Source organism: Rattus norvegicus, chromosome 7, assembly GCF_021556685.1.
Source record: "Rattus norvegicus strain SHRSP/BbbUtx chromosome 7, alternate assembly SHRSP_T2T, whole genome shotgun sequence".
Classification (NCBI taxonomy): domain Eukaryota; kingdom Metazoa; phylum Chordata; class Mammalia; order Rodentia; family Muridae; genus Rattus; species Rattus norvegicus.
In genome coordinates this window covers 8,435,996-8,454,069 of record NC_141540.1, presented here as the reverse complement: position 1 = coordinate 8,454,069, position 18,074 = coordinate 8,435,996, and the positions used below count along the sequence as shown (strand labels likewise).

The 18,074-nt window shown below is 36.8% G+C and overlaps 1 protein-coding gene across 1 annotated transcript; it reads left to right on the top strand.

Moving 5' to 3' along the window:
- The first annotated feature begins 11,514 nt into the window (after positions 1-11,514).
- Olr936 (olfactory receptor 936) lies at positions 11,515-12,456 on the top strand. Its single transcript, NM_001001367.1, has one exon. The coding sequence runs from the start codon at positions 11,515-11,517 to the stop codon at positions 12,454-12,456; it is 942 nt and encodes a 313-aa protein (NP_001001367.1).
- Positions 12,457-18,074: the final 5,618 nt, after the last annotated feature.

Sequence of the window (18,074 nt, the reverse complement as noted above, 5' to 3'; positions counted from 1 at the left end):
CATTGGTACAGGAAACATTTGCTGGAACAGAACATCAATGGCTCAGGCTCTATGATCAACAATTGATAAATGGGACATCATAAAACTGCAAAGCTTCTGTAAAGCAAAGGATACATACTGTTTATCAGACAGAATGTAGTCTACATATTAGTAAAGGATATTCATCACCCCTACATCTGACAGAGGGTTAATATCCAAAATATTTTAAGAACTCAAGACGTGAGACACCAACAACCCAAATAACCTAATTTAAAATTGTGGCAGAAAGCTAAACAGAATTCTCAACAGAGGAATCATAAATGGCCTCAGAGCACTTAAATATTCAAAGTCCTTAGTAACCAGGGAAATTCAAATCAAAACAACTCTAAGGTTTTATCTTACACCCATCAGAATGGCTAAGAACAAAAACTCAAGTGACAGCACATGCTAGCAAGGGTGTGGAATAATGGGAACTCCTCTTCATTGCTGGTGGGAATGAGAACTTGTACAAGCACTTTGGAAATCAATTTGACTGTTTCTCAGAAAACTGGGAATAGTTATACCTCAAGACCTATCTATTCCACTAGTGGGAATGTACCCAAAAGATGCTTTACCATGCAGCAAAGATATTTCTTCCACTATGTTCATATCAGTTGTATTCACAATAGCCTGGAACTGGAAATAACCTAAATGTCTGTCAACTGAAGAATAGATAAAGAAAGCATGGTACACCTATACAATGGGTTAATATTCACCTATGAAAAACAAAGACATTATGAATTTTGCAGTCAAATGGATGAATTTTGAGAATATTATCCTGAATGAAGTATCCTAGTCCCAAAAGAACATGCACAGTTTGTATCCACTTATAAGTTGTATTAGCTATAAAATAGAGGATGTTCATGCTTCACTCCACAGACCCAAGAATGCTGGGCAGGAAGGAGGGAACAACAAGAATGCTTGGGCTTCACTTGGAAGGGAGAATGGAATGGATATAGAAGACAGGTAGAGGGAGGAAACTGTTGGGTAATGGGGATCAAGAGGGAAACAATGGTTCAGGGTCAGGTTTGGGGAGGGACAGGGGGAAGTAGGGGACATCTCCAGGAAGAGGTAAAGACCTGTGACAGGGGAGGAGCCCAAGCATGAGTAAGATTGTTCTTAACTGAGACTCACCTCATTGGGGGTATAGAGCCTGGGGAGGCTGCCTCCTGTGGCTAGGTGTTGGACCCTCCTGGCCTCCCTCAGTGTTTGTCCCCTTGCTGAGGCATGTGGAAATGTTTGTTTTTAAGAAAAGAACATTATGTCTTTTGCTGTTTGTCCGATGGGTGGAAACACCATTGAGTTAGTTCCTGTTTTTATCCTGAGAATGCGGACTTGTTTTTCCATTGTGCTTCAGGGGTTTTTCCATCCAGTGAACTTGGTGTATATATACTGTAAACCTTAGTAAAATTTTGGCATTCTCTGTCTTCGATCTTCTGACCCAAGTCTCTGTCTTTTGTTAAATCACCCAGGCCTACACCATGTTCTTGGTTTCATGGCATGTGAAAGCACCAATGGCTTACTCTGTAAATGATACACTTGTTATGTTTGTAGAGAAGAGCCAAGCATCTGTCCTCTGAGAGGCTCCATCCAGTAGCTGACTCATACAAATACTCACAGTCAAACAGTCAATGGAGCTCAGGGCCTCTTAAAGACGAGTAGGAAGAAAGATTGTTGGCCCAAACAGGGATAGGAACTCCACAGAAAGACCAACAGAATTGACTAACCTGGACTCTTGGGTCTCTCAGAGACTGGATTACCAACCAATGATCAAATCCGAGCTGAGCCTAGGTCTCTGTGCATATATGCAGCAAATGTACAGCTCGATCTTCATGTAGATCACAAACAATGAAGCTGAAGCTATCCAAAAATATGTTGTCTGTCTATGGGATATGTTCTGTCTCAGCTGTCTTGTCTGGCCTCAGTGGGAGAGGATACATCTAGCCTTGCGAAGACTTTTAAGTGCCACAGTGGGTGAATACCCAGAGGGTGACCCATTTGCTCAGAATACATTATTAGGGAGGCTAAATGAAGGATTGTGGGATGGGGGTCACTGAGAGATGGGCAGTGAGCAGGATGTAAATTGAATAAGTAAAAAAATTAAAAACAAGAAATCTAAAGCTTTAGACTTGGTACAGATTCAGAAGAATGGAAATATGATTTTCTGATATAAATGTGTGCCTCGTGTAGGTGATAGTTCTATTTAAACACAGATATAAAATACATATTTAACCAAAGCAGATACTTAAGTGAATTTGACAGTAGGGTTGAGTTTTCTAAGTATTCCAAAACCTGGTAGAATTAAAAGAAAACACAAGTAATAATTCTAAAAATACCCACCAAATCTTCATGTCACATAAACTAGTTACTGTAATTTTTCTGAGTAGATTCATACTCTAACTGTTTTAAACCAAAGAAATAGGAAATACTTTGAATACATTGTTGGGTTTACACAACGCAGATAAATAAAAATCTTCTCCGTCTCACATCCCATCAAGCTTCTTTAACTGTGCAAAATATTACAATTTGATGTTATTTTCCTAGAAATCTGAAAACATGAATATGCTACCAGCAGATTTTATAATTTATATTTTATTTCTTTTAAAAATTTTTGGATAAATGAAGTAAAATTAGTTTTCTTGAATTTAAGAATTTTAGTAATGTAATTGTAAACTGAATTGAAATTCTGAACAAATTCTAAAACATTTTGAACTTGGGTTTTATCTTAGTGTGTAGTCATACAAGCCTCATTAGTAGATTTTTAAAATGTTTGTTTTGCATACATACATACTCCAGACCTATAAAGAATCACTACACATAATTAAAAAATACTGCACTAAGGTGTGAAAAGTCTATGCTTCTTGTTTTTAAGTCAATTTAACCAGTGTCATTTTTATGTCATTCAAACAGCAGTGGAAAACAGATCTGAGAATCATAAAATAGTGAATAGAGTTTTCTAACAATTATCTCATCATGTTCCAGCTTTCAGAGTCACATTGATAATCTGTAGCATGCTTACATTTATATGGATATAAATTACACTACATGTATTATATATTTTTATTTTATATATAAAAGGAGGAATACTGAGTTGGAGTGAAGAAGGGAAGCACAGGGAATGACTTATGAACCTGACATTTGGCAAATACTTGACTTGGACTAGCTGCACACTTCTCTTCTCATAATGCTCTTGGTTGACTAAAACCCAGTGTGCACTCTTCACACACAACACTCTCTGAAAAGTGTACCTAACAATCAACCTGTTGGCAGTGGAGGAACCCAACTTGCATAAAGCTGTATGTGTACCTGGTTTACACAACTTAAATAAGTTACTTCCTTTAGCAACCCCTGGTAGCAATCTAGTTTTATTTTACATGTACCAGAAATTCTCCTAAAGTCTGGAAAGATGAGATAATTTATCCTGAATATACTTGGGGTGTTTGAGTAATAAGGTAAACTATGTTCTCTCAATGTCCTTTTAGGGATGATTATATATTTATCATAATAGGCCTACTCATAATTTGGTGTACATGTTATTAAAATCAAGTGGATTATTAAAAGCAAGTGCAAAGGTACTTTCACAGTGAGCAAAGAGCTTATGCAATTAAAATTGTTCTGTCAATTAAAATAAACACTCCACTATGCTCCTAAGCAACATACATCTTTTCTTGAACTTCATAAAAGAGAGCCTCAAACAATAATGAGGGTCCTTTGATATTCATATGACCAGAAGTCAATTTGACAATGCTTTCTTTTGAAATCTGTACTATTACTCTGCTTGAGAATAGTTTCCCTGATTCTTGACCATCTATGTGAGCCTTTATTCAATTCATTCTAAATGAGTCCAAAAACCTAAGAACAGCAAGCCATAATCCCAAGTACCATAACACACCAGTTCAATGAATACAGAGAAATTAAAACTAATACTGAATTTTGTAAACAGTACTTCACCTATATGAACAATTGTGTAGGTATTCATAATTAGGTAGGATATACATAGAAAATCAGACACTCAAATAGTTAGTTTTATATAACAGAAGTGTGTAATAAAAGCCATACACAATGAACCACTGCAAAGAAGCACTTAGTGAAATTTATATTGATCACTGGGGTGATTTATACTGCTTTTCAACTTACTGTGATCTAGAATAATCTTGGACACAAATCTCTGAGCATTTTTGTAAGAGATTGTCCACATTAGGTTAACTTAAGTGAGATGATATATTTTAAATATGGGTGGCACCATTTAATGAGCTAGAGTCACAAATTGTATAAAGAGGAGAAACTAGTGAGCACTGCATTCATTACACTTTGTTTTTTGATAAAATATGCAAGATGACCACTGGCCTCAGATTCCCCACTTTATGCTATCCTTGTCACTATGAACTAAATCCTATAAGTCAAATAAATCCTTATTTTTTGAGTTGATTTTAAAAAGATTTTAATTTAATTTATTTACTTTACTCATATATTTTACATCCATATCACTGTCCCCTCCCTGGTGAATCCCTCCCCTCTGCCCACTCTCCTCTTCTGGGAACCTGGGAACCCCTCTTGGAATCCCTCCATCCTGGTACTTCAAGTCTCTACAAGGCTAAGCATTTCTTCTCCCATTGAAACCAGAAAAGGCAGCCCAGCAGGTAGAACAATTCCCACAGACAGGCAACAGCTTTTGAGATAATCCCAGCGCTAGTTCAGAACCCACAAGGAGGTCAAGCTGCACATCTGCTACATATGTTTGGGGAAGCTTAGGTCCAGTTTTTGTATGTTCTTTGGTTGGTAGTTCAGAAAACGAGATCCCCAAGGAGCGAGGTTAATTGACCTTGTTGATCTTACTGAATAGTTCATATCTTCTACAGAGCCTACAAAACTTACTCTTATTCTTCTGTAAGAATCCTTAAGCTCCATCGACTGTTTGGCTGTGTATGGGTATATCTGTCTGAGTCAGTTGCTGGGTGGAGCCTCTCAGAGGACAACTTGTTCCTGTCTGCAAGCATAAAAGAGTATCCTTAATAGTGTTGGGTATTGGTGCTTGCCTATGGGATGGGTCTTAAGTTGGGCTGGTTACTGTTTGGTGATTCTCCCAGTTTCTTCTCCTTTCCCTATGCCTGCATTATATGTAGACAGGATAAATTTTGTCTTGAGTTTTTTCCAAGTGCTTGTAGCAATAAGGAAAGTAATTAATAGAATCACTCTTATCATTACAAAAGTAAATGCAGCTCAGTTCAGCATTTACAAAATACATGAATAGTGGATATTCTGATAGTGAGGAAACCCCTGGAGTTAAGCATGTCACATCTGCACATAAGTGCCAGTGATTTAACTGTATTTTTCTGATACAATGGCATTTACAAATTTCACAAAAAAAGCAAAAAAAAGAAAAGTAGACATCACAATTCATTCAACCCATTAAGGACAAGATTTTCTTTCCTAGGTAGGACTTACTCACTTAGTTCATTGGTCCACCAACTATAAGGAAAGCCATCCTATCATGAATATTATTGTTGCCATACTACATAATTGAATTATGAAAAGTTAAGTTATGCCCCATAAATTTAACATAAATACTTCAATGGGTACACTCATCTTAAATTTTAAATAAATAGGAAGAACTATTATATAAAATTTTATATTAAAATACAGCCATGTGTCTGTGTATGTGTGTGTCTGTGTGTGTGTGTCTGTGTGTGTATGAGAGAGAGAGAGTGTGTGTGTGTGTGTGTGTTTCTTTTTCTTTCTATAGAAAGAGATATTGAAAATGTACATAAGGAGAAATTACTTGAAACCGTGATCTTCTATGCAAGGGTGCCATTCTTTACAGGTTTACTTTATTTTCAACTCTGTGTCGGTGTGAGGGTGTATACATGTAATCATTCTTTTCAAAGGATTTCAATTCCAGGAGCTGGACTCATAGGCAGTTGTGAGCCATCTGACATAAGTGCTGGGAACAGAACTCTGGTCCTTGCTATAAATCCATGATACAGAGATTGTAATAAGCTGACACATCTGGTCTGGAAAAGATCACCTCTTGAAATGAAACATCAGCAAACTTGCCAGCACTAATTCAATGCCTGTATATTTTGACATACAATTTCAGCGGCAAATAAAATGGGAGATCAGGAAGGTATATCTCAGAAAGTCACTAATGCAAGGCTCAGAAAACTCCATTTAATGTGGGATTAAGCATAGAAGAGTATAGCTGCTGTTGCTAAGCAAACAGATCAAACACACAGTGTGAACCTTTCAAGTTTTTTTTTCTCCATCTTCATTAACTTGGGTATTTCTTATTTACATTTCAATTGTTATTCTCTTTCCCTGTTGCCGGGCCAACATCGACCTAACCCCTCCCTGTTCACTTCTATATCAGTGTTCCCCTCCCCATCCTCACCCAAATTACCACCCTCCCCCCAACAATCACATTCACTGGGGGTTCAGTCTTGACAGGACCAAGGGCTTCCCCTTCCTCTGCTGCTCTTACTAGGTTATTCATTGCTACCTATGCAGTTGGAGGCCAGGGTCAGTCCATGTATAGTCTTTGAGTAGTGGCTTAGTCCCTGGAAGCTCTGGTTGGATGGCATTGTTGTTCATATGGAGTCTCAAGCCCCTTCAAGCTCTTTCAGTCCTTTCTCTGAATCCTTCAATGGGGGTCACGTTCTCAGTTCAGTGGTTTGCTGCTGGCATTCACCTATGTATTTGCCATATTCTGGCTGTGTCTCTCAGGAGAGATCTACATCCGGTTCCTGTTAGCCTGCACGTCTTTGTTTCATCCATCTTTATCTAGTTTGGTGGCTGTATATGTATGGGCCACATGTGGGGCAGGCTCTGAATGGGCGTTCATTCAGGCTCTGTTCTAAACTTTGCCTACCTATTCCCTCCCAAGGGTATTCTTGTTCCACTTCTAAAGAAGGAGTGAAGCATTTGCATTTTGGTCATCCTTCTTGAGTTTCATGGGTTCTGTGCGTCTAGGGTAATTCGAGCATTTAGGCTAATATCCACTTATCAAAGAGTGCATGCCATGTGTGTTTTTCTGTGATTGGGTTACCTCACTCAGGATGATATTTCCCAGTTCCATCCATTTGCCTATGAATTTCATAAAGTCAATGTTTGTGATAGCTGAGTAATATTCCATTGTGTACATGTATCACATTTTCTGTATCCATTCCTCTGTTGAAGGGCATCTGGGTTCTTTCAAGCTTCTTGGTTTTATCAATAAAACTGCTATGAACATAGCGGAGGAGGCATCTTTGTTATATGTTGGGGTATCTTTTGGGTATATGCCCAAGAGAGGTATAGTTGGGTCCTCAGGTAGTTCAATGTCCAATTTACTCAGGAACCTCCAGACTGATTTCCAGAATGGTTGTACCAGTCAACAATCCCACCAACAATGGAGGAGTGTTACTTCTTTCTCCACATCCTCGCCAGCATCTGCTGTTGCCTGAGTTTTTGATCTTAGACATTTTCACAGGTGTGAGGTGGAATCAAAGGGTTGTTTTTATTTTCATTTCGATATGACTAAAGATGTTGAACATTTCTTTAGGTGTTTTTAGCCATTCGGCATTCTTCAGCTGTGAATTCTTTGTTTAGCTCTGAACCCCATTTTTAATAGGGTTATTTGTCTCCCTGCAGTCTAACTTCGTGAGTTCTTTATATATTTTGGAAATAAGCCCTCTATCAGTTGTAGGATTGGTAAAGATCGTTTCCCAATCTGTTGGTTGCTCTTTTGTCCATCAAGAGTGTCCTTTGACTTATAGAAGCTGTGTAGTTTTTAAATCACCACTGAAGATAGTACACACTATTTATTGGACATATAAATATCAAAGATAAATATAAAATCATTGAGAACTCCAGAGATTAGCAAATAAATTTCAATTTGTGCAAAATAAAAAATCACAGGTAAAGAGGAATATATATATATGTATATATATATATATATATATATATATATATTTCGCTTTTTCCACAGCTTAGTTGATAAACTGCTTCCCTTGTACACATGAAGACATGAGTTCGATCCCCAGAATCTATGGGAAAAAGCTGTGCATGGTGATTTGTGCTTGTAATATGATTATCAGGCATGGAGAGACAGGCAAATCCCTGGGACTCACTGAACAGTAATCATATCTGAGTCAAATCAATGAGGTCTAGTTTCATAGAAAGATAATGAGGACAATGAAGGTTCTATGCTTAAAACATAATAGGGCAGCAGTGGCTCAGCACGTAAAGATTATTTTCATTAAGTCTGATGGTTCAAGTTCAATTCCAAGAATCCTCATGGTGGAAGAAATAGATGATTCCTGAAGTATATACTCTAATATCCATGTCCTGACAGTGAACACATAAAACACACTCACACACATACTCGCTAAGAAGTAGTGTAAAAATGTATATTAAAATTTTGTGCTTATGAAATATGAAGATAGCAATGATAATAGTGTATAAAGTTATAAAACTGTTTTTAAGGCAGAGAAAACATCAATTTAATTGTGTAGAAATTTTAGAGAAATTTTAACCCAGCATTTTGACTATTCTGGCAAGTGTTCACAATTAAAGACATTCTATGTCTATGTGATAAAGCTGTAATGCAGACATGTCTTGAATAACACTATGATCTATCTGAAATATGGACATGCCTTTCGTACACACCTATAACCTGAAACAATGAATGTGAAGTTAGTGTATAGAAGAAATCAGCCATGTTTGAAAGTGAGATCTAATTGAGGTGCGGGCAATTTGATGGATCAGAGAAAGATTTGAGAGAATAAGTAAAAGATGGGACAACCCAACTCTCATGAGAACAGACAATAAAAATGGAAATTTAAAGGGCTGTCCCCACACATCCACAAACACACATTCTCTCACTCACACACAAAGAAAGATGAGAGACAGACAGGCAGACAGACAGACAGACAAATGGATGGACAGACAGATAGACAGAGACAGAGATGGGGAGAGAGAGAGAGAGAGAGAGAGAGAGAGAGAGAGAGAGAGAGAGAGACTACTGGATCAGTTTTACAGAGATGGGTTGCAGGTGAAGACAGAACAAGTCAGAGAATGAGAAAGAACGAGAAGATTAGAACAGATTGCCAGAGTTAGTTTGAGGACACACAGAACAATTCAGTCAGAAGTCAAGAGAGAAGCCAATTTGAATTGGCCACCTTGGAGAAGAGTTTTGAGCCCGAACAGTTGAGTTTAATCAGCCAGCCAGAGTTGAGAAAAAACTAGAAAAGGTAAGCTCATTCAGCAGTAAGCCTCTGAGACAACAATTACACTAGGAAAATAAGTTACTTTTAGAGATAATTATAAATGAAAACTTCAATTGGCATTATAACTATGAAATAAAGTGATAAAAGTTTTCTTAATGCTTCTCAGTGCTGTGCAAGTCGATTATTCATAGGGTTTTATTGTCTGATTTTCAAACTTAGATACATATCCATTCAGATATAGAGTAAATGATTGCAGAAATGATTAGCTTAACAATATTCTACAGGGGTCCATATGATATACACAGGGTCCCTATTTTTTTAAAAAAACCCATGACATGTCTTAATGGAATAAAAACAGTATATTATATCAAGAATAGAAAAATAAGGATATATGATTTTGAGGAAGCTTGGTGATATGACATATCATGCTTGCCTTTAAAGATATTAGATTGGAAAAATACTTAAAGGATCTCAAAGTATATCATTTACCACAAATTATGAAACAAAAATAGAACATAACTACCTTCAAATAATACATATGTAAGTCATCATGTCAAAATTGTGGGGAAATATATTGAACAAAACACAATAGTGTTGCCTATGATTTGTTTTTGGTTGGAGTAGGGGGACAAGAACTTCAAGCCAATCCTTGGCTACATGTAAAATTCAAGGCCAGCTGCATTTTCTTGTTTGACCTCTACTGTACCTTTACCTCTATGTTTTAAACAGATTTTCCCTGTGTTAAGGATAACACATATTCTGTGTCACTATGCCACAATTTTCCTCCATCCTCGAAATGGTGTAGCAGGCTGCTTGTGAAAAGGAGTCAATCAGGAAAGGCATAACCTAAAAACCCACTACTCTTTTAGAGACTGTGGAGTAACTCAGAGTGCTGCGTAATTCATCTCAACAATACCCTATGAAAATCAATATGAGAAGATAACTGTATTTTGTTGTTAGATCTCATCCCTTTGAAAATGCCTATTTCCTTGATTCCTTACAGATAAGTTCTGCAGTCTACTGGGATGAAGGTCACATAATCAACCAATTAAATTTGGTTGCTGGAATTAATATTACACTTGTATTCACTAGTGGCCAATTATTATTTATCTCAGAAGTCATGCATTTCCATGATCTGTAGAATTGAAGTTATATATTGTAAACATATTATAAGTTCTCTGTTTTCTCGGGGGAGGGGGAATTAAATCCAATATCCCTTTGGGAAATATGAGAACAATCTGAATAGTTCTATAACAATACAATTCTCATATAGAGATGCCTTTTTAAGATATTTTAAGGACTAGGTCAGATTCCTGGATAATGGATAATTTTGTGAAACACATAAAGATGCTTAACAGCATATTTGAGATTAAACATTATGGATAATGTGAGGACACATATAGCTTTGAGAGAGGAGAGATGTAAACACTGATTTCTCTTTGTGCTACAAAACCATAACATGTATTTGTTTCAAGAGAACTAAGCATATTATTTTTTGCCAGATACTTTAAATTGGTATTTTCACGTTGTTTATATTCAATGTTTCAGGTTTATTTACTGTCCTTTCATGAGTTTATTTATAGCTCATTTTCATACACACATACATATATGTCCTCAACCAAAACTACTATATTAGCTGAATTTAATGAGAAGAGTCTTTGTATTTCAGAGATCAGGAATGAAGATAAAAATTTGAAAATGTACAATAATACAAGAACACAAAATTTATAATGGAATTTTTAAAGAAATGTGGATATGATTTAATTGTTTAAAATACAAGAATACTTACATCATTTTATTAAGAAAATATTTATAGAAGCTACATTGTTTACTTTTCTGATTCGATATTTAGTCTATATCTGTATATATGTAAACTGACAACAAATTTCTGCAATGATCAAGAACTTTGGTTTCTAGAAAATGTGACATAGGAAAAGAAAAATAATATTAAAGAAGTAGATGAATTTATACTGAACACTATATTTTGAAAACTATATTTTATACATCAGTAAATGTAATAGATGGTTGCAGAATGAAAACAAAAAATGTGGATTCAAGCATAGAAAATGAATCTTTAGCAAAATGATCAAAATGTACACAACTTAAAATACAGAAAGAGACAGAGACAGACTGACACCAACACAAGGGCACACACACACAAACAGAAACTCAGATACAGATACAGAGAAAGACAGACAGGCACATCAACGCTTGTCTTGTAGCTCATATTCCTGTATCCATATTTTCTATGTTGATTTTATCAATTAGATTTGTTGTAGCCAAACGATCAGAGATGAGGAACAGAACTTCAGTGACATACTTCATCCTTCTGGGTCTGACAGACGATCCTGAGCTTCAGGTTGTTATTTTCTTTTTTCTGTTTCTCGCATATGTGCTAAGCATTACTGGAAATTTAACCATCATTACACTCACTCTGCTGGATTCCCACATGAAGACTCCCATGTATTTCTTCCTCAGGAATTTCTCCTTCTTAGAAATTTCATTTACTTCTGTCTGTAACCCTAGGTTTTTGGTCAGCATCCTAACTAAGGACAAGTACATCTCCTATAATGCTTGTGCTGCCCAACTATTTTTCTTTATCTTCCTTGGCTCAACAGAGTTTTTCCTTCTGGCATCCATGTCCTATGATCGCTATGTGGCAATATGCAAGCCCATGCACTACACAACCATCATCAGTAACAAGATCTGCCACCAGCTCATCATCAGCTCTTGGCGAGCTGGTTTCTTGGTAATGTTTCCTCCACTGGCCATGGGCTTAGAGTTAGATTTCTGTGACTCCAACATTATTGACCACTTCACATGTGACTCTGCCCCTTTGCTGCAAATATCCTGCACAGACACAAGCACTTTGGAGCTTATGAGCTTTATATTAGCTTTGGTCACACTTATGAACACACTGATGCTGATAATTCTCTCTTTCACCTGTATTCTCAGAACTATTCTGAAATTTCCCTCAGCCAAACAAAGGGAAAAGGCCTTCTCAACCTGCTCCTCACACATGATTGTTGCGTCCATATCTTATGGAATCTGCATCTTCATGTATGTGAAAACATCTGCAAAGGCTGGAGTTGCTTTGACAAAGGGGGTGGCTATGCTCAATACCTCTGTTGCCCCCATGCTCAATCCTTTTATCTACACTTTAAGAAACCAACAGGTAAAACAAGCATTTAGTGATCTCATGAGAATGAAGCTTGCCTCAAAAGTGCTGATCTGATATAGCTAACAAATCAAATGTTCAACTGTAAAACCAATGAACATATCCTTGTTTTAGTTCATCTCAGAAATAAAAGTGTATGTTACTCTTAATGGAGTTAAGGTACGCATGTTGTAATTCACTTTAATTTATGCTATGAATTTCTGATAATGATTATTATGGGGTGATTTTACCAATAAACTATATTATAAAGTTAGAGATGAAATAATTTTGAATTATAGCTCACATATCTCAAGTAATACATATGTCAATGGCATCATGCATATTTTTGGAAAGATTAAGACATTGAGGATCCTTATGAACCACATGTATATTACAAGTCCATTTACTATAGGTAAACACAGAACAGATATTATTCTTATTTTTAGACATAAAACTCCCATTCATAGAACATAAAAAAATTCTCCTCCAAACCAACACATTTATTATATGACAGCCTGCTTTTAGACTTGCAATGTTTGTAGTTTTAAAGCACATCAAACAGAAAATATCTGAATCAGTCTTTTTATAAGTAGCTAATACTAATATATAACTTCTTTTAGTGTAAGTTTCATCATCTACTCTATAAAGTAAGAAAAGTTTTGTTTTAGTCATTATGTTATTTACTGAGTTTTTGTCTTCCAGGGACATCCTCCTTCCAGGGACATGCTATTGACCCTCTATCTTTAAACTACATTTTGAGACAGCCCTAAGCCTATAATAAATATAGACCTCAAATCTTTAAACTATTCTCCTGGCCTGGAAGATATGTCATTTGTATCTGTTTACTGTTCACCAATTATACAGTTTGAGTTTGCTCAAGCACAGATACCCTAAGTAAGTTCCTAGAATCTCATCTAGCTATGTACTTCTCTGTGTGTAATGATCCCAGGGCATAAGGAAGCTTTCCAAATAGTGTCCATATAAAGTTAATTTTAGGATTTTACTAAAAGACTCACATATAATTTTTCTGAAGAAAAGCCATAAAATGAATAATAGTGAAGAAAATCCCCCAAAATGCAACATGCAGAGCAAAACCCAAAAGTTAGAGAAGGAAGGACGACAATTGTAGCAATCTGCTCTATTTTGCTAGAACTGTGTGAAGCAGCTGTGCTGGCTTCATGACTCTTGGTGTTTCTAAAGGACATGGCTGTGCCAATACAGAAATATGATTTGGGAATTACAAATACAAAGAATATTAAAAATGTGAAGTTTTCAAAGGAGAAAAAATGGAAAACAAAATAAAATACGATGTTAAATGGAAAAAGAGATGCTAATTTTTGAACTGAACAGAAACGATTTAAAACCTCCTACAGGCTGTTTAAAGTTCCAAATTGAATCCAACCTATGGTGATGATTACACATTAATTTTCTGTTTTGCAAGTTATTGTTTTTATAATACTTTTATATTGACTCTGATTTTAATTATTATTTATAGTAGCTTAAACAACAAAACAATGAAGTAGCGAATTAAGAATAATTTATTAATTGTAATGTTTACAGGAAGAAAATGAAGTGAAGGTGGTGATTATGATTTGATTTAAATATATTGGAATGAGAATTATTGCATAATTGTCAAAAGTTTTCCAATTATAATTATTACACTCATTGCACAAATAAATAGGCAATAGTATATTTTTATTAAATATTTTCCTAAATGATAAAAAATATCTGAGTCTGTGGACTAATCCTGTCTAGCAACTTCCTTTACCAAAGGGTGTAATTTAGTAATCTATACTTGTACAGTGTCTTTGCTATTTTTATTATCTTAATTTCAGGTATCCTATTCTGCTTTTGAAATATTATATAATGTAATATATTAAATAAATTGGATTTGGACAGTCGTGGCCGACACCTTTAATTCCAGAAAGTGGGAGGCAGAGGTAGGTTAATCTCTGTGAGTTTAAAGCCAACCTAGTACACAAAGTGAGCTCCAGGACAGGTACAGCATCAAAGGAGAAACCATTCCCACCAAACCACACACACACACACACACACACACACACACACACACACACACACACAGACACAGTGTTTCTAAATAAACATTGAAAATAAACAGAAATGAAGCAAAATACACTAAGATCAATTGAAAATGGAATGAAGAAACCGATCCCATCCCACAGCTCCCTGCACCCAAATCCCATAGGGAAAAGATCTGGGTCCTCCGAAGTGCAGCTACTCCAGAGAAATCAGAAGAGACTATGCTCTGCCCACATTCTTAACCTAAGAGGGAATCCCTTAGTGCCATCTGTGCTCCCTGGGCACAGGGACCTAGAAGAAATCAAGGGAAGGATCCTTCCACTTCCTGCCTATTCTGAGATCTGAAAGACATTTACCAGGAGCACTACAAACAGAAGAGCAGAGCACTATGTTCCATGAAATGTCTGAAAGAAAACAGGAAAACATGTTTACAGCAGTCCTGACATAGTGGCCTACAGGAGTGGCATGCCACTGTCAGAAAAACAAGACAAGCTAACACTAGAGACAACCTAAGAGGGAGAGGCAAGAGCAGAAACCTAAATACAGAAACCAAGACTACATGGGATCATCACAGTCCAGTTATCCCACCAAAGCAAATGCTGGATATCCAAACGTGACAGAAAACCAAGATTTAGATTTAAAACCTTTATGATGATGATGGAAGACTTTAAGAAGGACATAAATAACTCCCTTAACGAAATAGAAGATAACACAAGTAAACAAGGAGAAGCCCTTAAAGAAGAAACACAAAAATCCCTTAAAGAATTACAGGAAAACACAGCCAAAGAGGTGAGGAAATGGAACAAAACCATCCAGGATTTAAAACTGGAAAGAGAAACAATACAGAAAGCAAAAAGGGAAATAATCATGGGGATAGAAAACCTACGGAAGATCAGGTGTCGTAGATGCAAGCATCACCAACAGTATACAAGAGATAGAACAGAAAATCTCAGGGGCAGAAGATGCCATAGAAAACATCAACGCAATCATCAAAGATAATATAAAAAGCAAAAGCTCCTTGCCCAAAGCATCCAGAAAAATCCAGGACACAATTCCTAGATCAAACATAAGGATAATAGGTAAAGAAGAAAGTGAAGACTCCCAACTTAAAGGGCTAATAAATATTTTCAATAAAATTATAAAAGAAAACTTCCCTAACCTAAAGAAAGAGAAGCCCATAAACATACAAGAAGCTTACAGAACTCCAAATTGATTGGACCAGAAAAGAAATTCCTTCTGTCACATAATAGTCAAAACACCAAATGCACAAAACAAAGAATATTAAAAGCAGTAAGAGGAAAAGGTTAAGTGACATATAAAGGCAGGCCTATAAGAATTACACCAGATTTCTCAACAGAATCTGTAAAAGCCAGAAGGTCCATAGCAGATCTAATATAGACCCTAAGAGAACACAAATGCCAGCCCAGGTTACAATAGTCAGGAAAACTCTCAATTAATATAGATGGGGAAATCAAGATATTCCATGACAAAACCAAATTAACACAATATCTTTTACAAATCCAGTTGTACAAAGGATAATAAATGGAAAACTCCAATACAAAGAGGGAAACTACCTAGTAGAAAAGCAAGAAAATAATCTCCCTGCAACAAAACCAAAGGAAGAGAAATACACAAACATAATTCCACCTCTAAATATGAAAATAACAGGAAGCACCAATTCCTTAATAGCTCTCAACATCAATGGACTTGATTCCCAAATAGAAAGACATAGACTAACAGACTGGATATATAAAGAGAACCCAGGATTTTGCTGCATACAGAAAACACACTTCAGATACAAAGACAGGCACTACCTCAGAGTAAAAGGTTGGAAAACAAATTTCCAAGCAAATGGTCTGAAGAAAAAAGCTGGATTAGCCATTCTAATATTGAATAAAATAAACTTTCCACCAAAGTAATCCACAAGGAAAAGGAAGGACACTTTATATTCATTAAAGGAAAAATCCACCAAGATGAACATCCTAAACATCTATGCTCCAAATACAAGGACACCTACATTCGTAAAAGAAACCTTACTAAACCCAAATCACATATTGCACCACACACAATGATAGTAGGAGATTTAAACACCCCAGTCTCATCAATTGATAGATCATGGAAACAGAAATTAAACAGAGACATAGAGAAACTAACAGAAGTTATGAACAAAACGGATTTAACATACTTATAGAACATTCCATTCAAAATCAAAACAATACACCTTCTTCTCAGCACCTCATGGTACCTTCTCCAATACTGACTGTAAAACTGATCACACAACAGGCCTCAATAGATTCAGGAAGATAGACATAATCCCATGCATTTTATCATATCAGCAAGGATTAAGGCTAGTCTTCAATAACAGCAAAGAAAGCCTACATATACATGGAAGTTGAACAATGCTCTACTCAATGACAAGTTGGTCAAGGAAGAAATAAAAATGAAGATAGAACATACTCAAACTTACCGGACACCGTGAAAGCACTGCTAAGAGGAAAACTCATAGCTCTGAGTGCCTCCAAAAAAACACAGGAGAGGGCATATATCAGCAGCTTGACACCTAAAAGCTCTAGAAGAAAAAGAAACAAATACAGGCAAGAGGAGTACAAGGCAGGAAATAATCAAACTCAGTGCTAAAATCAACCAAGTATAAAAAAAAAGGACTATACAAAAAAATCAACAAACCAGGAGCTGGTTCTTTGAGAAAATTATCAAGATAGATAAACTCTTAGTAAGACTAAGTAGAGGGCACAGAGAGTGTGTCAAAATTAACATAATCAGAAATGAATAGAGATATATAACAACAGAATCTGAGAAAAATTAAAAAATATTACCATAAAAGCCTATATTTGGGAGAGAGCCCTCACCACCTGGTCAGGTGGGCACTCCTGAGACTGCAGAGCAGAAGAGAACACAAAAACTGCCCACCCCTGCCCACATCCCTGGCCCAAGAGGAAACTGTATACGGCCTCTGGGTTCCCGTAGAGGAGAGCCCAGGAGCAGCAGGTCCGCTGCATCTGAGACACCACAGGAACCTGAAGGGACAGACCCTATAAACAGTTCTCTGCACCCAAATCCCGTGGGAGGGAGAGCTAAACCTTCAGAGAGGCAGACACGCCTGGGAAACCAGAAGAGACTGCACTCTGCACAAATTACTGATTCCAGAGGAAAACACCAAACGCCATCTGGAACCCTGATGCACGGAAGCTCCCGGGAAAGGCGGCACAGATCTTCCTGGTTGCTGTGGCCGCGGAGAGCTCATAAGCAAAACCCCATGAGCAAACTTGAACCTCGGGACCACAGGTAAGAACAACTTTTCTGCTGCAAGCGACCTGCCTGGTGAACTCAAGACACAGGCCCACAGGAACAGCTGAAGACCTGTCGATAAGAAAAACTACACGCCCAAAAGCACAACACTCTGTCCCCATAACTGGCTGAAAGGAAACAGGAAAATAGGTCTCCAGCACTCCTGAAACACATGCTTATAGGACAGTCTAGCCACTGTCAGAAATAGCAGAACAAAGTAAAACTAGAGATAACCTGATGGCGAGAGGCAAGCGCAGGAAACCAAGCAACAGAAACCAAGACTACATGGCATCATCAGAGCCCAATTCTCCCACCAAAGCAAACATGGAATATCCAAACACACCAGAAAA